A 27,037-nucleotide genomic window follows, 5' to 3' on the forward strand; every position below is an offset into this window, starting at 1 on the left:
TTGTTTTAGAGAAAAGATTTGGGTCTAGGAGTTAAAGTTTGGGTATTGTCATCTACTTCGTTTTCTACTCCTTTTGGGATGTGTAGATCCAGGCACTGTGCCACTTTACAGACAAGCTTCTGGTCCCAGACCTGCTGTTCCTCTAAAAAAAAAAAAAAAAAAAAAGTCCTCTTTGGAAAAATGAACATTGATTTCCTTAAAAATTTTTTATACAATCATGGATGAGTTGCCAGTTTTCAAAATTTGGAACGTCTATGAACCTGAGAACCTAAGAACTTCATAGGACATTATCAGTGGTGTACTATAAACTACTTCAGTGCTTCTCAAACTCTGTGATAAACAACCCCTTTTGTTTTTCCCAGCCATCCCAGATGGGTACTCCTGAAAAATACGAGAGCAATGAGTTATGAGAAAAATGAAATAAAAGGCAAAGGATGCACAATTCAAGCCCGGATTTTTTTATTATTAGATTTAACACATAAAAGAGTCTTCTGCCCAAGTGCTATTAAAGTTTCTAATGCTTAATCCAGGTTTCTATATTTATCGTGCATTGGTAACAAGGTGACCATCACTAGTCCGGTTCACGCTAAGGAACTCGGCACATCATGTATCTAACTCTAGGGAACACGCTTTAATCTACTTCATGGCCTCTGTAACAGTTTCAATTATTTATACACAGCAATGATCCCCGAGCAATTTGAGACTGATATAATCTATACTGTCTTTTGAAATCATAGAGGTCTTGATTAATTTGATATTGTAACAGCACTCCAACCGGTCGTAAGAGTTAAGTTGCTTCAAGTGTATGTGCCTCTGGCCTTAAGGAGTAAAGAACCAAACTTTCCCAGAAGGTAAGACCGGACTACATTCGAAAACGGGTGCCACGGAGGCCAGCAAGTCTGTGCAGGGTCATGTTGACACATAACTAACTGCCTGGGCGCCTGCTTCTCCTGCACACGGCCCCCCTCCCTCCTCCCATGCCTTCTCCTTTAAAACGCTCCAGCTTCACCTGGATGGGGAGATGGTCTTTGAGAAGTTAGTCTACGATCTTCCCAGGTCGCTGGCTTCCTTGAATAAAGCATCCTTTGTTTCCCACCATCACTTGTTTCTCGAGTGCTGATTTCGAGTGGGGAGCAGCTGAACCCGAGTTCAGAACTGGTTCTCTGTCCACTGATAATATCAGCTAGTTTAGAAATCCCTTATCCTATACCAATAAAATTATATTAAACATAAATCCTATTATTTAAATATTGGATTCCTAAATAATCACAGTTTTTTTCAATTTTTTAGAGAGAGAGTGGGGGAGGGGGTAGAGGGGCAGAGAGAGAGAGAGAGAAAGTGAGAGAGAGAATCCCAAGCAGGCTCCATGCTCAGTGCAGAGCCCAACTCGGTGCTTGACCCCATGACCCTATGATCCTGACCTGAGCCAAAATCAAGAGTTGGTTGCTTAACTGACTGAGCTGCCCAGGGCCCCAAAACTTCGTTATTGTTCTCTGGATGGAACTCAGCTCCTACCCTTACCCCATGTTTCAACCATTCTAAAGAAACCACACTTTAACAATATTTTCTGGGAGTCCTAAGACTAAAGTTAACCCCAATCTTTACAGTCTAGACCCAAAGGCTCCTTTTAAAGTGTCCTAGGGCTCAGAAGTGACATGTAAAGGGAATACAACTCCATGTTTGTCCTGTGGCAAACTCATTCCTATGAGGGCAGGGGTGGGGGGAGGGTGCAGATTCTGAAGAGTCAGCATCACCACAATCTGGGGATGACAAGAGTACAGGACTATGAGTTAAGTGAAGGCAGGAAAAGCAGAGTGAGACGGGCAGTCTCCTACTAGCGTGATGTCCGTCCCATCCAAGGGGGAAACCTTGGTCTCTGCTTCCTTCTTTCATTTGAAGTTGGGGCTTTCAAAGTTCTTTAACATTCACGGGATGGGCTGAACCACTAGAGGGGCCAGAGTGACTAAGAGAACGGAAATCTGTTGACAACACATGTCATTGAATTTTGTATTTTAAAAAATATTTTATCACGTGTAGGACACAGCTCAGTAAAAGTTATAATATATAGTTTACTGATAGGTGAATTAGTATGACTTTCATCTTCCCAAACTAGTCATCTTGAGTTTGTATTGTTTGTGAGCTGTTTTCCTGGAAACCAGAAGAACCTGGTACACAATGATTGATCCCGTTTACCCCTGGCAAACCTTGGTCCCTTGATCACCATAGTAAATTGACTATTTACTGCCTTATAAAATAAATTTTGCTCTACCCTGAACCCTGAAACCGATCTTTGGTTTCTTTTATGGTACCTGAAACAGTCCTCAGGTAGACAAAGATCAGTAAAGTTACCTTTAGCACCCATGACAGAGCTCTATTCTGGGTCCTCAGAAACCTCTCCAGAACTAACTTGTCTCTGGTTTGCAAACAGGGTCAGAAAACAAAACAAAACAAAACAAACAAACAAACAAAACAGCTACCGTGGAGCCATGTAGCATTTCTTGTGGGTGTTTTTTATCCGTCTCCTCTTCCAATCACTGTACATCCAGCCTGGACCAAACCTGCTTTAAGAGTGGGATTTTACCCATTTCCTCACGTAGCAAGAGGTAATATGTCTTATTATAAGACATATAATCCGTAAGGAGTTATTGTTCGGTGTGATTCAAGGACCAGAAGATGAGTGTGTATATTTCTTTTTCAAATACGAAATGAATAGAAAATTGTAAGTGGCGACAAATCAGTTTGTAGTGCTCAATATTAAGCAAAATAGAGTCCCCGAAGTTGTTAGTTAAAACATAAAAGAGCAGGGGCGCCTGGGTGGCTCAGCTGGTTGAGCGTCTGGCTTCAGCTCAGGTCATAATCTCGCGGTGTGTGAGTTCGAGGCCCGCGTCGGGCTCTGTGCTGACAGCTCAGAGTCTGGAGCCTGCTTCGGATTCTGTGTCTCCCTCTCTCTCTGCCCCTCCCCCACTCATGCTCTGTCTCTCTCTGTCTCAGAAATAAACATTAAAAAATTTTTTTTAAATAAATAAAACATGGGGCGCCTGGGTGGCGCAGTCGGTTAAGCGTCTGACTTCAGCCAGGTCACGATCTCGCGGTCCGTGAGTTCGAGCCCCGCGTCGGGCTCTGGGCTGATGGCCCGGAGCCTGGAGCCTGTTTCCGATTCTGTGTCTCCCTCTCTCTCTGCCCCTCCCCCGTTCATGCTCTGTCTCTCTCTGTCTCAAAAATAAATAAAAAATTAAAAAAAATAAATAAATAAATAAATAAAACATAAAAGAGCAGACTTAATATGTGTCCTCAGAACAAATTACATACTCAGATACATGCACAGCATATACCTATGCTGTATCACTCACACCCACCTTTAAAGCTTGGCGACAGGTGTTGACCATGGAATTGGACCTCTTTGAACATCTCTGCTCTGTTACTTTTTCTCCTTTGCCTCCGACCCACTCCCACTACACAGATATTTGCATCCCTGGGCCTTTGGTACTGAAATCACACTAGATACTTTGGGGGTCTGAGTGTGCGTTCGTGAATTATTGTCCTCTGAGAATTTTTATCCATTCTCTACCATGGCCATCGCTGAAAAAACATATAATTCTTCAGAAAATTCAAAGTATAAATTTATTCTTCAGAGACCAAGAAACATGTTGTAGGGGTGGCTGGAGGGGGGGAGGGGAGGTTCATCTTAATGTGTCGTATGAAGACTCGGTCTGTATTCTGTTCATAGTTTTTGTTGCTTTTTGTATGCGTGGTCTGTCTCGAGCCAGACGATCTTTGGATTTGGGAGGGATTTCTATGTATCAGGCAAGACAACTTTGTAATAACAATAAAGCATCCTCTATTAATTCTGGACTGGACTCTCCGGAGCTGGACTAACGGGACGACACAAAACTCCAGGTCTCTAGTACGTTTGGATGTGCCAGAGACCCAGACGCTTTCCTTCCCATACACAGTCAAGGAATAGGAGACAGGCTTGCGCAAGAGACCCTCTACCGACCCCGCGCACCCCGCGCACCCCCCGCACACCCTTGGCTCTGCCCCCTTGCCCCGTCACTGCTCCAGAAAGACTGTAAGGAGTGACGATCGCAAAGCCAGGAGCCGGCGCTATTTGCACAGAAGAAGGATCCGTCAGTAGCATATTTCTTTAATCATTGTTATTTACAATTTATCATCTGACAGACTTACAGAGAATAAATAAAGAAAATATACAATTGGTATCTTGTTTCCTTTTCTAATACAGAGAATTTTACCTATTCTGTTTCGGAATGACTAGGATAGTTTTAAGCAGAAATCAATCAGTTTGCTCTTTGCCCCTTGACGAGACACATCATCCTCCAAAGCCTGCAAAATGAGGCTCAGATATTCCCTCCTCGTAGGAAGAGTGAGCCGTGTTGATTCAGAAACTCAACCCTTAGGAAGTTACCAGACAACAGGGTAGAAAAAATAGGATATCATGAGTAGTAAAGGGCATAAAATGAATAGGCTAGATTACAAACTCTTGGTGTGTTTGCAGGAATCCTCCCCAATTTCAACTATTTCCAAGCCTCTTTGCAAGAAAACAGGTTTTCACTCAAAGTAATTGCCTTATCACATTATGCTTTCCCAGTAAGTCTTTGTGCAAAGTCTCCCCTTATATGCAATTGTGAATGTGGGTAAGCACAGGCCTGCTTGGGACTTTGACCTTTCTCCTTTACAAGTTCTTGACCAGGTGTCTGCAGGAGAAACCAAAGAGCTTCAAATGGGCTGGGTTTGGGGCTCTTGCTGGGGTGCATTGCAGAGAACTGCCTTGAACTGCTGTCGAAACACCTCAAGGAATGAGGTATTTCCATAGATCAATGTCATCGTTAGAAAATATACAAACTGAGAATGAACTTCACCAGGTACAAGTCTGGGCACTTTTTTCTCTCTCTTCGTTTGAAAATAAACCCTCTACGATATAGCAAAGCAATTCTCCCTAAATTCACCCCAGTTACGCTGAATGACAAGTTTCGGTTTCTATCTTTTATTCATTCAAAAAACAACACTCAGCAAATATTTGCTGAGTGCTCACTACATGCTTGGAACTTTACAGGACACAGGCTAAGCAGTGTGAACACGGTTACCACCTTGTGACCCTTAAATAGGGCACGTTAAAGATGCCATCTCAAAACTCACAGCTGCGATCCGCAAACCCAGAGTTTCAACTGCCCCCAAAGTTGCTTCTGTGTTTACATTTAATTTGGTCCAATGTACCTGCCATTCCGTTTAAGAATTGGTATTTAGGCAAATTAAATGTCTGTACTACCCTGAAAATTGTGTTCATCACACGTTAGGGGACCCTATGCCACCGTACTCTGTTCCTTCCACAAGCCGGCCCTGGTGCCATCAACTAAGTGCCACCTAGCTCTTGACCAAAAGACCCGTTTACCCTAAGTCCCCTGCTTGCCACCATCACAAATCTTACCACTTGTAGGAACTGCAGGAACCATCTAGAACGTCCTACAACTGATTCTCTAGCCATCAAACTACGTGCGGGTCTCACTGTCTTTTGTGTTTCCAAATCCTTCTGAGTTGTTTTTGGGTTGTTCCAGAGGCTAAACAGCAAAACTAGTCAGAAAATGTGGAAGCGGTCTAGGCAGGATCTTTCTCATTGACAAAGGAACACATTAATTTGTTGTATTCTCTCTAGAATTTTGTAGGATTGTAGTGTGTTTCCTGCTGCATCCCACACAGGGCCAGGCTACAAATCAGAAAGGGATAAAGTATCCAGAAACTAAATAAATACATGTAAAAAAACTGGTGACATCTGAGTGAGGTCTGCAGTTTAATGAATAATATTTCAAATGTCAATTTTCTGGTTTTGAGAATAGACTACGGTCACATGTGATGTTATCAATGGGGAAAGCCTGGTGTTAGGGAAAGACCGCTCTACTATTTTTATAACTTCTTGTGAGTCTTAAAGTATTTCAAAATAACAAGTTTTTAAATAAAAGATACACCAAGTAAATAATTACCCACCACTTGTCTGCCCCATCAAGCAATGCAGCTAATCGTGCCAGAGAACTAAAAATGCCAGAAATCCAATCACCATTGACCATTCTGGTCTCTTTCCGTATTGATTCAGCATTCCAAGGCATTTACCAAGTGGAAAAGGCGTTCATCCGTTTCTATAAAAATGTTAACTTTCAATTCAAGAAGGACTTCCCAGCATAGATCAGAATCTGCAATCAGTATTCCAGAAATTTTTAGGGACCTACCGTATACACTGCCAGAGGTCAGAGATCTTACTGAAAAGGCCAAGACGGCAGGAACATAAATTCCAGTTAGGATCAAAGACTTATTAACCATATGCTGGAAGTGATCTGGGCCCTGGCTGTAATTTTCTTCATTTTCTTTTCAGTTTTGGGCAAAACAAGATGCTGTTCTGCTTTGGAATATTTCCTTGGAATATCTTCATCTCTCCCTCTTGCAGACACTCCCCCTCTTCTGTTCCCCTTTACTCAAAACATATGGCTCAGCCCCACATCATGGCTTCCTCGTGGGAAGTCTGGATGGGACTAAAGAAACACATGGTTCCAACGTGGCGTATACCTCTCCGCATAGATATCAAGTGAGATTTGGTCTTGTCTAACTTTGGCCTATTATTTCAGTGTTTCCCTGTGGCTTTTCTGGGCACAGCAGTGATGGGCATTATTTTAAATGGATTTGATCGACAGAAGCAAGGGAAGGGAAACAACGCCCCGTGAACTGCCATAAATCATTTCCAAAGCGGCACTTGGGAAACACAGTCCAGTTCAAGCAAAGGAATGGTCTCTTCCCACCACCGTTATCCCCAGCGCCTGCGGGGTCCAGAATACACTTCGACGGGGCGCCCCCTCACCCGCCCCCGTCTGAAATTAGGTCATTCCCTGATGGTTGCTTATGTGTTTTCATAAGGACCTTCCCTTTCCAAAAACTCTGAAAAGCTCCCTTCCTTTTCATACACCACACCTGACTTTTCATTTTTTAATAAATACTTTTATCGTCTGTGCCATCCAGAATTTCTTTCCCTACACATATTTACCTTTTATCTCCAATAACACTTACATTTTCTGCCCTCTCTCGGATCTCTCTTCTGAGACTTGCTTTCGTGCTTCGGCATGGATTCTCACCTGCCCCACCTGTTTCTGCCTTGCCGCCCTGACTCACCCAGGGTCCTTCCCCTGCACTCTCCCTTACCTTTTTTTGTGTAGCCTTCTTTCTAGTCCCCACCCGCCTCCCCACTCAGGCACATGCACATTCGTTTATTCTTTTTCTTTGTTGGTTACTCCATTTCCATATAATGCTCTTCCTCATACTGTCTTGTGGACTTGTACGTGATCTTTCCACGGCATCAAGACCACGCTTTCCCCTCTGTGCCTCCTTCCGTGCCAGATCCCTTCTGATCACACAGGTGTCTGGACAGCACATCCAGATTTGGACCTAGTTAGCAGCACATTCACCAGCAAAAGTACAACGTGAAATCTGACGATCCCAAAACACAATCTGGATATGAAGCAGTTCATATCTATCACGAAGGGGATGACTCACTACGAAGGTCAACAAGGCCTCCGTGGTTCGCTGTCCCCTTTCCTATCTCCTTTTCTCAAAGCTCCCAGCTACGTCTTTCTCATCGAAGTTTGAGCTACTTTGAAATTCTACGTACTAAGCCTTCTTCACCATGCCCTGCTTTTGGGTTTCTTTGGTCCGTGCAGCGAGGCTCTGCGGGCATGGCCGGGCTAGGAGCTAGAGCAGGGTCTCTAAGGTAGGAGTCTCAGTGCCAGAAAGCTTCCTCCTCCTTCTTCCTCCGTTCCTCCTGAACGGGCTTGGGAGCCACGTGAAACCAATTACTCTGTGGCTCAAGGCCAGGAAAATCCAGACACGTTCAGTTTATCTCCAATACGATTTTCTTTTTATATGGGGGATCATGGAATGCGTGCGGTGGTTTGAGGCAGAAGTGTGAAAAGAAAGAAGTGGAGAGATTAGGCAAAGACGGGGAGATGATGTTATTCTCTCTGGCCACATAAGAAGCCGGGGGCGCAGGCTGCATGTGGGTCTACCAGAGGCAGGTGCATAACGGAGGATAGGCCATAGGCCTGGATTTCACCTGCAGCGAGGTGAGTAAACTTCCGTGTCAATGTGCCCAGACGAAACAGGGTTTCTGGGTGGCTCTGTGAGGGTGTTTCCAGAGGACTTCAGCATCTGAATTGGTGCACTGAGTGAAACAGACTGCCCTCTCTGGTGTGGGCCGCTCGGGAAAAGATGCAAAAGACAGGAGGGGAGTCTGCTCTCTCTGCCTGACTGCTGAACTTGAACGTCAGTCTTCTCCTGCCCTCCATTTTCCTGGAACTGGGCCCCACCCACTTCCCTGGGTTTGCAGCTGCAGGGGACAGCTTGTGAGACTTTTGAGCCTCCTAATCACATGGGCCAAATCCTTATAATAAATTTATATGTGTGTGTGTGTGTGTGTGTGTGTGTGTGTATACATATGTATCCTATTGGTTCTGTTTCTCTAGAGAGCTCTCGAATACATGAAGTTAACACGGGTCTTGAAAGCAGTGTGACAGGTCCTGGGACATAGGAGAATGAGTCTGGCCCTGCAATGTCAGATGAGATAATGTCTATGGAAATGCCTGATGAACTTGAAAGCACTGTACAAGCGGCCGCTGTTACTATGACTATGACAGTGCGTTCCCTGCATCATTGCTTTTGCTGACCTCGATCGGCAGAGCAGGACAACCACGTGACCAGATGACAGAATCTGCGTCAACTCTAGATGCAATTATCCAGCCAGCACGGAACCTATCAGAACTGGGCGAGGTTTCAAGGCCGTCTAACCCCATCCCCTCATTTTACGGCTAGGGAAAGTAAAGTCCGGAAAGGTGAAGTGATTCCAGAAAGTGTGAAGAATAACACACTTGGCTTGAGGCAGAAGTAGGATCAGAGCTCCAAGCCAACGCTCTCCTGACCCCCACGCCAATGATCTCAGCAGAGTTAGCCCTGGCAGAGACTGCAGCCCAGAGTTGAAGGGCAGCTATGGGAGAAGGTGTCTGCTCAGGTCACAAGACCGTCTGGGGAACTTGGGCACTTGCCTTCTGCGGTAGCCTGGAGAGATGTTAAAGGCTGAACCAGGGAGGACAGTCAAGTCCCTGAGCGACTGTGCGCAGGGGGCCGGGTGAGGGCTAGGGAAGCAGACCCAAGATCTCAAGACTATTTCTTACACTTGGAAAGCGTATTCTGTAACCTTTTCTTGTTGCTCCCTCGGAGGGAATGGAGGGGCCCCCTTTCCTGCTTCCCATTAAGTCTGAGGCCTCGTGGAGGAGAGAGCTCATCATCTGTTCCGAGGGGACTCTTACTAGATAGCGTATCAGTTTCCGTGGCTTCTGAACCCAGAACCCCAGGATTTCTTTCCTGCTGGCCGCACCATCCGCCGGGGTAAGAGCCTCCACACGAAGCAGGAGCAGTGAGGGACTTCTCTCTCACACTCACCCTGTGCCTCTCTGCAATCAAGGACTCGGAGGGTCAACCATCTCATACAACCATTTACCTTGGGTTTCAAAGCCTCTCCCTTCCTTGCCTGGCTCCTCAGCCTGCATCTGAAACTCTTCGGCAACAAAGGACTCCCCCCGACCTCTGGAGGTGACCCGTTCACCGTCGTGTGTTCTGCTGCTTATGCTCGCTCTAATAAGGAGTGGAAAGCTATCTCTTTGCGACTTTCCCTCGTTGGCCCTAGGTCAACATTTTGGAAACACTCAGAACAGACCTACTCCCTACTCCACAGGGCCTTCAGGTATTTGTGCCAGAGAAACTCACACACACACCCCAGCCCACGGGTCCCCTAGGGGATGCACCTAATAAAAGAGCTGAAAGACTTGGAAAAGACGAACCAAAGGACCCACGGTACGGATATCAAAACATCAGTCTCTACTGATTCAACACCAGGCTGTCACTGAAACACATGCCTGAAAATATCTGAGCAAGTGGGGGACCCTCAGCAGAAATCACAAGGGAATAGTCCACGTGTTACCTGCCCTCCATAGACTTCTTTTCCTATGTCCATTCTCTGTTCAGGAACCCTTCCACGCACAAGGTACTTTTTTGGCAAATGACGATTCCCCTTCACACGGCCTTGCGGTACGCTCTCTCCTACACACACTCTCTGTATTTCCTATGCATCTAGACCTCCCCCTTGACCCCGCCCACAAAATGAACAAAACACCCATTCTGAGAACCTGGGGTTTTTCAAGCATGTATCATCCACTTTGACAGGAGAAGGAAAGGCAGAGGGTAGGACGTGTCCAGAGGCCACATTAGGAAACTCAGAAATCTCTGATCAGTTACCGAATACCAACCATCTCATCGGATTCTCCACGCTTACCGAGCGTCTTCCCTAAGCTTAATCCCACGTTTCCTAAGATATCAGTATTCTTCAAGTTTTTTCTTTCTGAAGATACATTTTGAAAGGTGACATGGAAAAATATTGTAGCATTTGCACATTTATAAACATAGCATATTTAACCTTTATAAATTATCTAAATTGTCTAGCTTGCTATCCAACACTTTGGTATATTAAGTAAGATTTCTTTACTAGATTTTATCTTTCCTAGGATTTTTTTTTTCTTTTTGAGTTCTTTAATGTAAAAAAAAAAAAAAAAAAAAAGAGTATATATGGGTCAGGGGTAGAGAGTGGGGGAGTGGAGTGAAGGCAGGCCAGGGACAGAGACAGAGAAGTGAATAAGCCTCCGTCCCCCGGGCCCATTCAACGTCCGGATGGAGTGGCTTAGGCGTGGGTGAGTGGTAGGTCTCATGAGAAGGACCTGGGCCATCGGAATGTCGCCAGGCAGTGATAGCGTCACTCGTCCCCTTGCTGAAGGAGCAGAAGGTGGATCTCCTGGAACGAAGGACGATGCTTGGTGTCTCTTCTCCAGCAACTGAGCATCAGCTTGTACACAGAGTCAGGGCAGATGGCAGGCTGGGGGAGGTAGGTCTTTGAAAACAAAGGTGAACAGAAAACAAGGATGTTAAGGAGGGGGGGGGGGGGGGGGAGTGTGGTTGCATTATAGTTTTGTCTGCCTCCCTCCCTGCTTGAACTTGAAAACTAAAACAGGTGTGGTGTCTGTTCTTCCCGCTCACATCTCGGCCCCCGTCCCTTTGCTTGTCTTGCCTAGTTGTTTGCAGCAGCGTTTCCTGATGAACCATTCTGAGGTCCCCACTGTCATACAAAAGACGAAACTCTAGCCAAAAAGAGGTCTCAGACTGAAAAGCAAGTTGTTAGAACACCAAGTCCTCCATTTACGGCCCAAGTGTTGAGGTTTATCTTGGCCGAGCCCATCACGGCAGGGGCAGAAAGTGAATTAGGTGGTCTCAGCTCCTCTACCAGAATAGGAACAGCCGGATGCAGACGCCGGAATGCTGGAAATATCCATGTTGCTCCTACCATAATGTTCTCTGGGACCCCCTGTCCCAGATTGGGCCACGCAGAGGAGTCTGCTGACCTCAGAGTCCACCTTGCAGCTGACAGTATTGAGAAACTGCTGTCCCTACACTCTAATGTCAAACTTAAAATTTGAATACGGACATTTTAGGAATAAGATTTAAAGTAATGAAATTTTGTAGACTATAATAAAGTTTAACTTTGACAAGTTATGTTTAGTGATTAAGGTGCTAAATGTAATAAATTTTTATCGAAAATTGCAACTTTTGCTTATAGGGGAGAAGTTTACTGAGCATATAATGGTAATATCTGATTTTGACCTCAGCTTCATTCAATAACTTAACTTTGCTATTTGACCCCTTGGTAGTGGGTGAAAATACATTTGGCTCACTACTATTAGTGAAGATGAACTGGGGGACCCTTTTAAGCTGAGTATTTAAAAATAAATAAGAAAAATAAAATCCTGGGCATTGTTAGAAATTAAAACTAGAATAGGTCAACCTGGTGTCATGATGTATTAGTCCAGTAGAAAAATCACTCTTTTCCTTGGTCCGCTCACTTGGCCTTGGTCCACTGCACACAGGAGTGAATTTGCCCTTTGTCATGGTACGAATGCAATTATTTTACAACCAAGACAGGTCATTTGGATCCCCTGCTCCCAAAAGATCTACAGAGCAGCAAGATAAAGGGAAATCCCAGGCCCTCTTCCTCTTGCTTTCAACTTGCATATTGTCTTATCTCTTCTTATCTTTTCTTATCTTTCTTATCTTTTGCTTACTTCGATGTATTTAAGGATTTAAGTTCTTCTTTTCTTTTCTTTTCTTCCCCCACCCCCCAATGTGGGGCTCGAACTCACAAACCGTGAGACCATGACCTGAGCTGAAGTCGGACCCTTAACCAACCGAGTCACCCAGGCGCCCCTACGTTTTCATTTTCTGCAGGCCTTCTCCCTCTCACTAGCTGGCTTCAACTGCCACCCTCCAGGGTGCTGTGGCCAGGCCACTTTGGGGAGGCTCAGTGCTCCAGCCACATCAGCAAGCTCCAAATCCGACAGGTCACGGGGTCTTTACAAACCGAGTCACTAAAGAAATGTTAGAGTATCCTGACTGGGAATTGGGACCCTCGTCAGCGTGGGACCCCGCTGTTCCCCGAGTTCTGGACACATCTGCTCATCTCCCGGCACAACAGTCCAGAAACGTTGCTAAATATTTAGTCCAAACCAAGTTTTTAGGTACTGCCAATGAATCCCTTATTCATTTTTTAAACTTATATTTTTGTTCTTAGTGTTTCAACCAGGAAGATGAACCATACGGTCCACAGCAAGAAATAGTGAGAGAGCAGATTTGATTTCCTGCTGTCTTCGAGTCGCGGAGGCACCTGGCGGAACGGATCCCTGCCATGTGGATCAGGCAGAGTGTATGGCTGGCAGGGGTGGTGGGGGGGCAGACCTCAGTTTTTCACGTTCTCTGGATAATTAGTGACCAAAGACTGCCATCCATGTAGCCCATCTCCCGGCTCCGGCTATCCTGCTAAGTCAGGACTTTCTTCTTCTCACCTTGTGGAGCACCCAGGTGCACACCCTCCCACCCCCAGCAGTTCTCACCTGCCTCCCTTGGTCCCGGAAGAACTCTCCAGTATTCTCAATGACCTGCTCATCAGACAGCTGGGAATAGGGCTGCTCCTGGCAAAAGGTGAACGTCTCCCACAGAGTCACCCCAAAGGCCCACACGTCACTCGCTGTCGTGAATTTGCCCTGTTCACGTAAGGAAGAGAAGAGGAAACCAGGATAGCCGGTGCATGATATGCGCAGGTGAGATCTGCATGACCTGGTCACCCCCTTCCACTCCCCAGGGCAAGGAAGACTGGGACTGCCAAGATGTGCTTGGAGAATCTAAAATGGCAAAATGGGGCGCCTGGGTGGCTCAGTCAGTTGAGCGGCCGACTCTTGGTTTCAGGTCAGGTCACGATCTCACAGTTCGTGACATGGAGCCCCGTGATGGGCTCTGCACTGACAGCGTGGAGCCTGCCTGGGATTCTTTCTCTCCCTCTCTCTCTGCCCCTCCCCCACTCGTGCACTTGCACACTCTCTCTCTCTCAAAATAAACAAATAAACTTAAAACAACAACAACAACAAAATGAAGTTGCTTGGGCCTCAAGCTGCAGATCATTGTCTTGTCCCCCGTGGCCTCAGCTTAGACCTGCTTCTCTTGGGGATGAGATCCCAGGGCTGAAAGAGGTGCAGCCGTAAGCCACCTGACTCTCCCACCAAGTGTCAGAAGCTCAAACTTCAGGCTGTAGGGTAGCCTTGGGAAAATGCCCATGGGAATGGCAAAATTAGAATGGAAAGTCAATCGCCTTTACGTTAGAGACAGAGAAATTTAGTTTAGGTGCCCGAAGTCCCTGGGAGAATGCAGGACCCTTGCTTCCCAGGTCAGGGAGAGTCCCAGTCTTGAAGGGTAGACTAACATGTGACAGCAATGGGATTCAGATGTAATCAGCATGCATTAAATACGTGCACATTTTCTATTCAATAAGTACAACCCTCAAGTAGATGAGGTTATTTATCCTTATTTATTTGGGTCAGAAAAGTGAGACAAGAGACGTTTACTAAAAATCTCCTAGATAGCAAGACCATTAGTCATGGAAAAACTGAGATTTGGAACAGGACCCTCTGAATCCCAGACTAATAATCTTTTACAACACTCCATAATACCTTCAAAGAGAGCACTGCTCAATAATCACATCAGAAATGGGAAAAATGTGTGAGTTGCGTGTAGATGGTAAAGATCCTTGTAAGGACTTATGTAATCTGGTGTATACACGGCAGCATTCATAATAGTGGGAATCAGAAAAACACTGACATCTCAAATTACAGAGATATCATTAAATTATCGGCTATACACACACCATAGGGTATGATGCAGCCATTAAAATCCCATTTTTGTAAATGTTTTATTTATTTTTGAGAGAGAGAGAGGCAGAGAGAGAAGGAGACAGAATGTGAAGGAGGCTCCAAGCTATCAGCACAGAGCCTGACCCAGGGCTCGAACTCGTGAACCGTGAGATCATGACCTGAGCCAAAGTTGGATGCTTAACCGGCTGAGCCACCCAGGCGCCCCTAAAATCACCTTTTTGAAGAACGTTTAATGACATAGGAAATGCTAATGTTGTAGAGTTATATGTGCATCGTATCGTCCCAATTATGGAATGTAATTATCTGTACACAGGAGTTCCCCTTATCTGTAGTTGCACTTTCCACGATTTCAGCTGCCCACAGTCAACCGCGATCCAGAAGCCAAGAACGCTCTGCCCACGCTACGTGGTAGCCTAACGTCACTTCACGACACCTACGCAATTCACCTACTTCATCTCCTCATGTAGACATTGTATCATCCTACATCATCACAAGAGGAAGGGGGAGCACAGTACGATATTTTGGAGACAGAGAGAGAGAGAGAGACCACGTTTGCGTAACTTTGATGACAGTATCTTGTTATAAACAGAATCTTGTTATACGATATAATATAACAATATTATTATTGTTTTTACCCTGTTACTGTGCCAAATTTATACATTAAGCTTTATTATAGGTATGTATGTATGGGGGAAAACAATATATATAGGGTTTAGTACTACGTGTGGTTTCAGGCATCCACTGGAGGGTCTTGGAACATCTCCCCTGCAAATAAAGGGAGGCTACTGTGTATATATATACATATACATATATATACACGTATATGTACACACACATACACACACACATCTATATATACACAGAAATGTGTGTACAGAAAATAACCCTCAAAGGAAATATGCCAAACTACTAATAATGGATATCTTGGTGAGAGAAAGGAAATAGCTATATATATTTTTTCATTTCAAATTTAATTAATGAATCCTTTAAGAACATGAAAGAGGAATAAACAGATTAACTATAAACAAGGAAAGCTAGATTGCTCCCAGGCTTTTCTCAGTGATGTTAATTTAGCCAATTAAGACAAAATTAACTGTGTGCAGCATGGCAGGAAGTAAATGTTTAAGTCTAAAAATTCCATAAATCAGCTAAGTGGTATAAAACCAACAATAAAATATCTCAAATATACACGGCCAGAAAATACACCTCCAAAAGAGACATTTGAAAAACTATTCACTCATGGTCCAGAATACCAAGCGTTGAATAAAAATTATAAAGTGGAGGCACCCGGCTGGCTCAGTCATTTGGGCATCCGACTCCTGGTCTGACTCAGGTCACGATCTTGAGGTTCGTGAGTTCAAGCCCTGACACGGGCTCTGTGCTCACAGTGTGGAGCCTGTTTGGGATTCTCTCTCTCTCTCCGTCTCTCTCTCTCTCTCTCTCTCTCTCTCTCTCTGCCCCTCTCCTGCTCATGTTCTCTCTCTTTCTCTTCCTCTCAAAATAAATAAATAAACTTAAAAGTGGGTCCCTATGCGCCATATGCACCTGCCTCCACGTCAGTCGCTAAGGTAGGGCTTACAGACGTGAGGGACTCACCAGTAAGATGCTCTCCCAAGACATCCAGCGGATAGGGAGGACTGCCCGGCCCTGGATCCGGTAGTAGTCACCGCTGTACAGGTTTCTGCTCATCCCAAAGTCAGCTATCTTGATGGTATAGTTCTTACCCACCAAGCAGTTTCGTGTGGCCAGGTCTCGGTGGACAAAATTAAGAGAGGAAAGGTACTTCATACCAGAGGCTATCTGGGTAGCCATAAACTTCAGGTTGGCATAACTGAGGGAATAAAAAGGAAGAGAGAAAGTAGCCTGTGGAAAGAGGGAGCCGTGAAAGGCATGCATTCCCTGGGTGCTTCCTACGAACTGGAGTTTCGACCTCAGCATCCCTTCTCTGCTCTCCGTGAATCTCCTTGCTTTCCCCCGCAGGACAGTTGCTCCATTATTCCCTGCATACTAACCTCCCTGCCATCCCAGAACACCAAGATACTTTCAAGTTCACCGCTCCGCTTCTTCAGAGCCCAGGTTTGTCTCAGGAACACACAGAAGGGACAGACGAGCTGGCTTGCTTACCTGACAGTGGGTGCGTTGCTGGAGGCAGAGCTGGGGGGCTCGTGGCGGGAAAGAAACTGATTGAGATCTCCATTCTCCATGTACTCAGTGATCATGCACAGAGGGTCCTCGGTGATGCACACAGCTAAGAGGCGGATGATGTTTGGGTCCTTGAGCCGGGACATGATCTTTATCTCCTTAAGAAAATCGTTCCTTTGGAGGACACAGACACGGGTAAACCCAGAGGTTGCCAGGGTTAGAAACAGGAAGGGGAAGAAGACACGGCAAAGCCTGGTCCCACCCAGTATTCCGAGTCTTGTCTCCCTTTGGATAACCTTTGAGAGGACAGAGAAGTTGGCACCCGGACACTGTCTCATTCTAGTCACCCTGGAATCGGATGCACCCTCTTCAACTGAAATCTTTTGGAGAACACGAACCATGATCTGCTCACATTTGAATCCCTAGAACCTGACAGAAGGCCCACCACGTAGAAAATGATTACCATTTGCTGAATCGAATACACGCTGCTAACAACGAGTCTGCGAAATCAAACTTTTCACTGGTAATCGTATCTTAAGTGCCCTGGGGATTTACCTTTTTAAAAAGCCATGGAGTCACTCTATGAATAAAGCAAAGAAATCTTTTATAAAGTGAATAATCATCCTCTGGTTTATCTGATCATTCTTTTATTTTTCCCCCCTCATACTGGCTTTTCCTGATACAGGGCACACCAGCAGTCAGTCACAACACACACTGAGTAGCCCATTCAAAACAGAGCTGTTGAAAGCTCAGGGTGGTAATGTGGGGTCATTTCAAAAACAGCACTCGAGTGGCCAAGACCATTAACCTATTGAGTGCTTAGTGACAACCACCCTTGAGTCACAAAGTGGGCTATCACCTTCCCAGTAACAATAGCTGCGTTAGTGAGACCACTGGCCCACATTCTGGAAATATCGGAGCAGAGGAGTCATCTCCAGTGAGTTTTCTAGGAACCTGGACTGGCAGTCATATAGTGTTAATATAACACCCTTGAAATCAACGTAGTCGTGATGTGAAACCTGCCCTCTTGGATTCCCCCTCCATTCCAAACCAGGGGTTTCCATGGCTTTGGGGGGCAGGGCAGAGTCTAGGTCACCCATCACTGCTAAAGTGCAGTGGGTACAGGAGGAGAAACACCAAACCTCGCCAACCAAAACAATGGACAAAGGCTTTGTCACATCGTACGCTTTCTTCCTCTTGCCACTCTCTCCAATCGTGTGCTAAGGCCAATATAAAGAATATTCCATCTCTCTAAGGGAGGCAGAGGATGTCATCAGTGCATACTGATGTCCTTAAGATTGAAATTCTCAGGGGCGCCTGGGTGGCTCAGTCAGTTGAGCATCTGACTTCGGCTCAGGTCATGATCTCACAGCTTGTGAATTCAAGCCGCGTGTGGGGTTCTGTGCTGACAGCTCAGAGCCTGGAGCCTGCTTTGGATTCTGTGTCTCCCTCCCTCTCTGTCCCTCCCCCGCTTGCTCTCTCTCTCTGTCTCTCTCAAGAATAAACATTAAAAAAAAAAGATTGAAATTCTCACAGTTGAAATTCCAGTTCTGTTCCCTCACCTTTCTTCATTCCACATCCTGTCCATTGCAACACTTTTAGTGAAACTCTACCACCACTCGTGGAATTGACAATAATTTGGGGAATAGGAATAGTAAGTTTTCTCTCACTGTGAGTATCAGTGAGACTAATCAAGTCAACACAAATGGGAAAATACATACGTTACCCAGATGTGCAGACTTCTCTGAGACACAGACAACCAGCTTTCAACCAGCACGCCTCCCTGGGTGAGGATTAACTCACCATTACTGTAATGGAAAGGCTGTCAGACAACGGAGTATGGCTGGAAACTGCAATTTATGTGGCAAAGGATCCAAGAGACTATTAGCCAGTTTGGGAAACAGCTAAAAGGACTGTGGATCCTTTTGCTTTGAGGTCCATGGATACTTTTCCAAGTAGAGGTAGCTTCTCACTTGGGGGGTTGCTGGACACAGAAGAGAAGAAGCATAAAAGAGAAAAAAAGGGATGAGAAAGTAAGTAGAGATGCGAAAAAAGGAGAACGGAAGAGACTCAGCAAGAGAGATGTGTGTGAACGTGGAAGTCTGCCAAGACGTGGTAATGACATTCAGGAGTATGTCTGTGCATAACCATGGCAGGAGCAAATATTCAGGCTGTTGTGTGTGTTGGGACGTACAGCTCTGTGCAGAAGGAGTTAGGAGGTAAATAGGTAGCTAATTCGATGGATGGTGGGCATTTGCGTCTGCCAGGGATGGAGGGGAGAGGAGACGAGGGCGACAGCCCATCAGAAAAATAAAGCGTAACAGTGAAAGGTGAGGCAGCTCACAGACCTTCCCATCTCAAAAGAAAAATTGCTCAAAGGTTTCCAGGGGTGTTCCTGATCCCGAAGGTGAAATACATAAGGGAGAATTCAAAATGCAGACCACAGACCTGGCGTTCTTGTTGGCATCTGCTCGGAGCATTTTCACGGCCACCAGGACAGGCTGGTTGGCACTGACATCTAGGGCAAAATCTTTGTCTTTGAACTTTTCCATCCCCTCCACTTCACAGAGATGAACCTAGACAAAAGTCACCTACTTTCAGCATCATCGTTTCTCCTGAAGATGCCTCAGTGCTCTTGCTGGGCATTTCCTGGAGACAAGCTAACTCTTAACAACTCCAGCAAAAATCATCAAGAGACTGTTAAGATACGTGTGACACACCTTTAATTCAAATGGTTGACACACACAAGGGTAAAGTACCCAGCTGATATGATACGTTACTGCTTTGTGAAAGAAACATACATTGATTGGAACATTAAATATGTCAACAAATCTACAACATGGTATTTTATTACAGCACAGTCCATTATAAAATGTCACTTGGCATAAATGCTCCAACTTTGACTCAAGGGAGTTTAGTTATTGGATCATACAAAACACATGGCAATCTCCTCTCTAAGTCATCCTTTGGTATGGCGTCAGCAATGTAAGTAACCCCGATGTATTATCAACAGTGTAACGAGCCTGTGTTTTCAACCCAGGGGACAGAATGAGTACCTACAACATCACAAACAGATGCCATGGACCCTTCTACCCCCACCAACACCAAATCTACCCAAGGGTAGAGCGCCACCCATACTGAAAACCAATAACACATTCTTATATTTCATTTAGAGTTCAGATGGCACTGTTGAAGTGCCTATTGCCACTTAAATCATGGCTTGGAATTCTCAGAAGGTTCATGTGACCGATGGAAGAGTGCAAAGTCACTATTACGTGCATCACTCGGAGGGCAATTGGGAAGAGTGCTCCTCCTTACCTCAGTTGGCAGTTCATTCCCTGGTGGCTGATTCTGGGACTAAAGTCAGGGGCGAGGTTGTTTTTGACCACTTTACACATAACTCCCATTGAAAGGAAGAAAACAAAGTGCCTATCAAGCAGCAAGATGTTCTTGGACAGTTTATAAAAGATGATCACATCTTATGGGTCCCCACCCTCTGTAACCTATCGTAAAAGTTGCTGAAAATATTGAATGTTTTTCAGGATATCTGAAGTCCAGTGACTTACTGGCTTAAAGAACAAACTGAGGGTTGATGGGGGGTGGGAGGGTGGGTGATGGGTACTGAGGAGGGCACCTATTGGGGTGAGCACTGGGTGTTGTATGGAAACCAATTTGAGAATAAATAAATTTAAAAGATAAAATAAAATTAAATTAAAAAACATTAAAAAAAACCTCCTACACAGAAATCAGAAGACCCAGGGTCTCTGTTATTTCGCAGAGATGAGGTTGACCCAATACCAGCCTTCTGGAAGACAAGGCGAGGAGAGATAAGTGAAGGAGACATTCTAGTATGAATCCACTTTGGAAAGGGGTCCTATGCTCTACTGGACAGTTTTGAGATACCAAGAACTGGAGACCCCAATGGAAGACTCAACTCACCTCCCCGAACTGGCCTTCTCCTAGCTTCTCCTTGAACGTTAGGAGTTTCCTGGGGAACTCTTCCACAGCCACGTCTTTTCCTGAAAGCAAGTCCATGGTAACAGCAGGCACTGAATAGGTGTTGCCTCCGGTTACCCCCTGCAGGTTCACAATATCAGCCTCCGCGTAGTGGGGCGCCCCCTCGGGCCCGCTGGGCTGGGCCGGCTTTGCAACACCACTGCAGCCTGGGAAGACATGGGCGATGAGTCTTACTCCAAGGGGCATCTTGACAGGAAGACTGGGAGGCGCCCCCAAGATCACCCACCATACCCCATGCCATTGTCATTTGGAGAATGGCTCCTCTAGAGACTCTTTCTTAGAGCCTTTGGAATGTAGACCATCATTTTCTCTCTTTTATTCTTTTCAAACTGCATGATCACCAACAACCTCCTTGGCTAATCTTATGGGATTGTGGTGAAGCTATAGGCCACTTCATGCACTATAAGGGCAGGAGTATTAAAGTTTGAAGATTTAATCACGTTTCTTTAATTTTAAGACACCATCATTGATTTAATAACCTATATTAGGGATTTAAAAAACTTTCTGATTATATGATCTAGTTTAAGATATATCCTTCCTTAAAAAATAAGCATTACAGGACACCTGGGTGGCTCAGTGGGTTGAGCGTCCAACTCTTGATTTTGGTTCAGACAGTGATCTCATGGTTCATGAGATTGAGCCTGTCAGGCTCCACACTGCTTGGAATGCTCTCTCTTTCCCTCTCTCTCTGCCTCTCCTTCTCACTTACTAGGTCATTCTCTCTCTCTCTCCCAAAATGAATAAACTTTAAAAAATTAAAAATAAACATTAAAACATGAGGGGGGAGATGTTTTAAGACTTTGGAAAATACATAAATTACTTTAGTTCAACCTAGGAAATAAATTAGTTTATATCCCTTATTCTTGCTATCTCTGTAAAATTGTCTGAGTTCAATGTGCTCCTTCAGTGTTTGCTGTCTGCGGAATGATAAATACATGCTAGTTTCCTTCCTTCCTTTGAAAAGAGCCCTTGAAAAGCCTATGCACCCCAGTTAGTCCTGTCTACTTCTCTATCCAGCTCTTCCTGCCCCCCCCCCCCCAGTTCTTCTACTGACTTGGATCACTCTTCAGTTGCTGACCTTATGGAGAAGCTACTTTGAGCCCCAGCGATGACCCCAGAATCCCTTCTGATGTCACTCTGAAACACGTTAAAAAAAAAAACAAAAAAAAAACCTGGATGTGAATCAATTGGCACAGTTTTACCAAAGCAATGCTTTTACTGAAGAAAGGCAAGAAATATTTGCTGTCATAAAAATTTTTTTGTATTATTCTAATAAACTTTCACCAAAGATAAATCAACAAAAATTAGATAAACTCTATTATCTAGATGGCCAAAAAAATTGGGAATTCTAGGATGTCTTTAGCTTCATGTATTTGTTTTCTCCAGGAGAAGTGCTAGCCCTGAATTTACCACGAATGATGTTTAGTAGTGGGTGAGTACCCTATCTGGGCTTCCTCATCTTCTTCCTATGGAAAATGAGGAGATCAGACTAGTTGGACTGCTTTGAGTCTTCCAGTGTTAACACTTAGGGAACACCTTTCCTCTTCTGACCTGGGGGTCCCTTCAAACACCGGCTATGTGCAGTAGTGAAGGAGAGACGCTCAGATTAGGGTAGGAGAAGCAGCAGATCAATCTAGAAAAAGGGTGTGAACTTCTCAGGAGAATGTGGACTTCTCTCGATCAGACCAAGATTTGGTTGAGTAGGAGCAAAGCATCACACCTTCATAATCCCTGTCAAGACGTCTCCCTCATTCTCTGCCACTGGGTCATCCTCACCTGACTCTTCCTCCCCCGGTGCAAATTCTGGGAGTTTTCGTATCAGCCTTGATGGCTCCTGGTAGTCAGGGCGAAGGGGAAAGATGCGATCATAAGTGGAATTGGACTCCTGCTCACTTGGCGATGAGGAGCGGTTGTTGTTGAACATGCTGGACTCACTGGGCAGGGACAGGCTGACTGTCATTTCATCATCCAGCATCCTCCTGGAAGCCTGAAGGAGAAGGATGGTGAAGGCAAGTTGGTACAAAGGGGATCATCACTTCCTCCTCTCCTCAAACCCAGCTCTTTCACTCAGCTGAGATACCTCTCTGTTACTCTTAAACTCTGGAAGCACCACAGGTGACAGGATAAGGCACAGTCTGGTTCCACAAATACCTGTGTCATAGAAATTTAGAATAATCCTTCATTGTGTCAAGGCAGAATCTGACATCCGAACTTCCATGCTGCCAACATTCATTAGCCTTCACTGAAGCACTTAGAAGCGTTATTTATGTGACACTAGAAGAACCCCTCAGTAGCCAATCAAAGATCTTCTCAATCTTGCAGAGTTTTTGATGTTCTATTAAATAATAGATTTTTGCAGACTTATCCTTCAACTGGTTTGATTTTGCGTAGACATACACTAAAATGCTCATTCAGTCAACAAACATGCTGCACCATGATGGGTTTGCAGTCCACCTGATCACTCTGACCCTGTAGGTTAGGATAATATGTCCTCAATCCTTCATTTTACTAGCCAAAAATAAAATGGCTACAGAATGGGAAAGAAAAGCCCTGAGGATACTGAGGTGAATTACACCTGGTAAAGAAAGAGGAAGATGAAAATAACAAATTGTTTTGGCATCCTATTCAATGTGACCTACCTGCTCCTTCCAAAGGAAAATGCCAGAATCCGAATTATGTGACTATTTGGATTTGAACATGTAAAATGTTCCACTCCACTCCAACAAACACACTTTGGTTGCTCAGGAGAAACTTAGATGTCTGCTTCATCCCCTAGACTGAAAAGTCCTTTGTTGCAGTAACGTCCTCGATACTGCATGGGATCTAGCACATAGTAGGTACTCAGTAAATATGGGTTAACTCTCTCAAAGAAAAAATGACACCACCGAAAGTATCCTACAAGTAATGCTTAGTCTAAAGCTATTTTGAGTAATGTTTCTTGGAATATATGTGCATGCTTAAGGGTTTTATACACACACACACACACACACACACACACACACACACACACAAATTCTGTCCCCAGGAAGAAATCTTGGGTCATTCAAGAGCATCCAGAGTTATCTTACTAGGATATACAGGGTTAGAAAGGATTTCTTGAAGGACCAAGTTAAATATTCCAGGGCAAAATTTTTCCTCTCACTTTTACTTAGTCTCCAATCCGACAGTCATCTTCCAACCCATGAACATATTCCAATTAGACTCAGAAGAAAGACCCAGAGAAGTCCGGTAAATTCTGGTTCCAATAAAGAAAGAAATAGCTCATAGAGTATAGAACACAGACTCCCTCTTCTCAAAGAAAATGCAGTCATAACAAATTACTGAAGGACATACAGTAGCTTCCAGCTGTCCCATGAATCTCTAGTCCACCAGCTTCTACTACCACCAGTACTCTTTGCTGCCCCTCATCCTGAATCTAGACACCCAGCAGGTTCTAGCATTCTAGAAGAAAGAAGGTTTTAACATTGCCTCATCATGCCTCACAGCTCAGAACTTCTACAACATCTCACAGTCCACATCCCTTTGAACTCATTGATCAAGTGAAGACGTCCACGGCCAAATGTAGACATATGTAATCATCAGCAGACCTCAAGAGCATCAGATGCTTAGCAGGAGTGCCCAGAAAGCTGCTATCTGGCCTTAGGAAACGAAAGAAAGTCATAGATATTCCATCTTTGGTGGAATGTACATATTTTGGAAGAAAAACGTCAACAAATTTCAGGATGGGAATGAGCATAGAAAATAAGATACCAGTTGTATGACCTTGAGCACATCACATTTTCTCAACAGAAAAACAGTTCAATATAACTACTCTGCCCAGCTCACTGGAAGTATTCATTGAGGTTCAAGTAAAATAATACATGTGAAAAAAGTCCTTGCAGACTGTCAAGTATTAGACAAATGTATAAAAAATTACTCAGATAATTTAGACTGGACAAAACAAATCTGAGGAGGGACTCAGAAAGATGCATCATCATAACTTCCAAGTACACAAAGAAGTAGAAATAAGATTACAAGAAACTTGGCTTGGATATTAATGAGGCTGAATGTTTTTCTGCACATACACACACACACATGCATGTGTGTGCATGCATGCACACACACACGCACACACACACACACAAATGTAAACTGTAACGGAAGAGAAGGAGTAGCATTATCAGAAGTTTCAGCTAGGTTTTTTTAATTCAAAAATTAAAAATATATATACAGATTCCTGCACTCCCCCCTGCCAAACCCAGTGAATCAAAATCTTCAAGGGAGATGCTTGAGTTGAGATTCAATGTATTAGGAAGAGTTTTCTGAGTTAGTCTAGGGAGGTTCCAAACTCTCCATTCCAAATAAGAGAAAATGGACTTAGCTTGTTCTTTTCTGACTCCTTTCAATAACAAGCTTCACCACTCCCAGTCTTCTTAGTAGCCCCAGTTAATGCTCTAAGCATTCATAAGTTCTTATAGTTTGCCATTTTCTCCTAGGGAAACAGTGGCTTAGGCAAGGGTGGGGTAGGTTCCTATCCCATGACTGTTCTGCATTTCCTCACCTTCTCCAGCATCTTCTGCCAGAACTGCCTCCAGAGGATGATGACAATGATGGCCAGGAGGATGAAGATAATGGCCACCAAGCAGCCGATCAGGATCCGAGTGTTGCTGTCATCGACTTTAAGCATTGGATCTGGGATCAGGAAAAGAAAGATGGAGAACACCATCATCTTATGGGGCAAGGCAAGGCATGAAGGACTGGACCAGAGACAGGGAGGTAGAAACTCTTCCTTCAGGATAATTCTGCAAGATGCCACCTCAACACTTCTGCTTCGTTTTGGTCTTGCTACTCACGTAGTACTTCGCTTCTACACTGTACAGACCTCCTCCTTGGGACAGTAGCCTTCTCCTCCTCACCTATCAGACTGGATAATGGAGAGGTTTTGCATTCATCCTCAAATTTTGTTCCTTTATTACCATTGCCTGGATCTACTGGCCCCCAATCATACCTCGTGAAAAACAGGTGAAGAGCCAGTTTCACCCTTCTCATTCTGTGAAGCACGCCGAGGTAGCTGAGAGTTCTCTTTGGAGACACTCAATCACCTGTATTTCCCAGATTGCTACTCATATGACCGGTGACCATCCGAGGTGCTGGACACGCTTTTGCATGTATCTCCAATTAGAGAGACTAGCATTTTGTTTAATGACTTCCATCCATTCACTGAGATCCCCTCTATGGGTCTTACTCAGAAATGTCCCTTCCTGTGTTTCTGTTCCAAGCAACCTGAACTTTCATGAAGCAACTGGAACAACTCCAGACTCTCCTTTAGCTGAAGAGTCACATGGAACGGCAGTGAGAAGAGTGAGTTGGGGGTCCTTTGCTTTGGAGGTGGACTGGCCTACCTTCCCAGAGCTACTCTTCATCCAAAGCACCTGGTATAAAGCCTCCTACGCAGACAGGCCCTTGCGAATCTCCGCCCATCTCTATCCTCTGAAGACACCCTCAGTTGACCTTTTGTAACTAGAGATCACACATACCATAGGTTGTGGGCGCCACAGGTGAGGTAGGCAGGGCTCCAGAGTTGTTGTACATGGCCGCATCTGTTACAAAAGAAGGGTGAGTCAGAGCAGGGGAGAAGACAGTGAAGTAGTGATTTTTCTGGAGGTAGATTGTGACCTAGCACATGGTGAAATCCATTTAGTGGGTTGCCACCGGGCTTTCTCAAAAATGAAATCATATAATATTCTAAATTTAAAAATCACCACTCATCTATATAGTAAGGACAACTCTTGTTTTGTGAAATGTTTGTTGCAGTGACACTGGCTGCCATGGTACAAAAAAGTTTAAGGAATAGTGGTTCAGAGGGCTGTGACCACACATTATCATAAAGCGCGCACAGGAATTCAGACCCAAATTCAGCAAAATGTGGAGAGAATACGGTGGGTGAGTGGGCATGGGGTAGACAGTGCTAAGAGGCTCTTTCCTTCAAGGAAACTGTTTGCAATTGATTAAACATATTGAATTTATAAAAATGCAATGAGTGCATAATGATACTAAAAAAAACAACTATGAAAAACAAAACAAAACTCATTAGACATTATTAGAAGTTGCTAGGGCATCAATTCTGAAAAGAGAAAAAATTAATCGTGTATCCTGTCCTTCCAATGTAAACTGTATTTCAGGGTAAGCAAGTTCATGAGGAACAGTTCTAATCTGAAGAAATTCAGCTAATAAATGCCAAAGGAATACAAGAATTAGAATCCCTAATGAAATAAATAATTCAAGCAGTGGTCATCAGTTCATGGAGACAACCTGAGCCCAGAAATTAATCTTAGCACCACTAAAGGTGAGAGAATCTAATATTACATCCCCATGATGGGGTTGAACGTGAAGGACACAACCCTATCTATGACAAATTCTTGACAAAAAGAAATATTGAACTTGAATCAAATTAGCCTGTAGATGGGGCGCCTGGGTGGCGCAGTCGGTTAAGCGTCCGACTTCAGCCAGGTCACGATCTCGCGGTCCGTGAGTTCGAGCCCCGCGTCAGGCTC

At 44.6% G+C, this 27,037-nt stretch overlaps 1 protein-coding gene across 2 annotated transcripts in view; it reads right to left on the reverse strand.

Moving 5' to 3' along the window:
* Positions 1-4,128: 4,128 nt before the first annotated feature.
* The window catches only part of DDR2 (discoidin domain receptor tyrosine kinase 2), a 155,711-nt gene continuing 132,802 nt past the window's right edge, over positions 4,129-27,037 (reverse strand). For both annotated transcript variants that reach the window (XM_049635255.1, XM_049635254.1), the window contains 9 exons: positions 26,021-26,083; positions 25,045-25,175; positions 22,281-22,491; positions 20,427-20,650; positions 18,936-19,063; positions 16,470-16,661; positions 15,942-16,176; positions 13,035-13,184; positions 4,129-10,984 (listed from right to left, as the gene is read on the reverse strand). In XM_049635255.1, coding sequence (XP_049491212.1) covers positions 10,850-10,984; positions 13,035-13,184; positions 15,942-16,176; positions 16,470-16,661; positions 18,936-19,063; positions 20,427-20,650; positions 22,281-22,491; positions 25,045-25,175; positions 26,021-26,083 — 1,469 coding nt within the window. In that variant the 3' untranslated portion in view covers positions 4,129-10,849. The remainder of the gene's footprint in view (positions 10,985-13,034; positions 13,185-15,941; positions 16,177-16,469; positions 16,662-18,935; positions 19,064-20,426; positions 20,651-22,280; positions 22,492-25,044; positions 25,176-26,020; positions 26,084-27,037) is intronic.

This window comes from Panthera uncia, chromosome F1 (genome assembly GCF_023721935.1).
Source record: "Panthera uncia isolate 11264 chromosome F1, Puncia_PCG_1.0, whole genome shotgun sequence".
Taxonomy (NCBI): domain Eukaryota; kingdom Metazoa; phylum Chordata; class Mammalia; order Carnivora; family Felidae; genus Panthera; species Panthera uncia.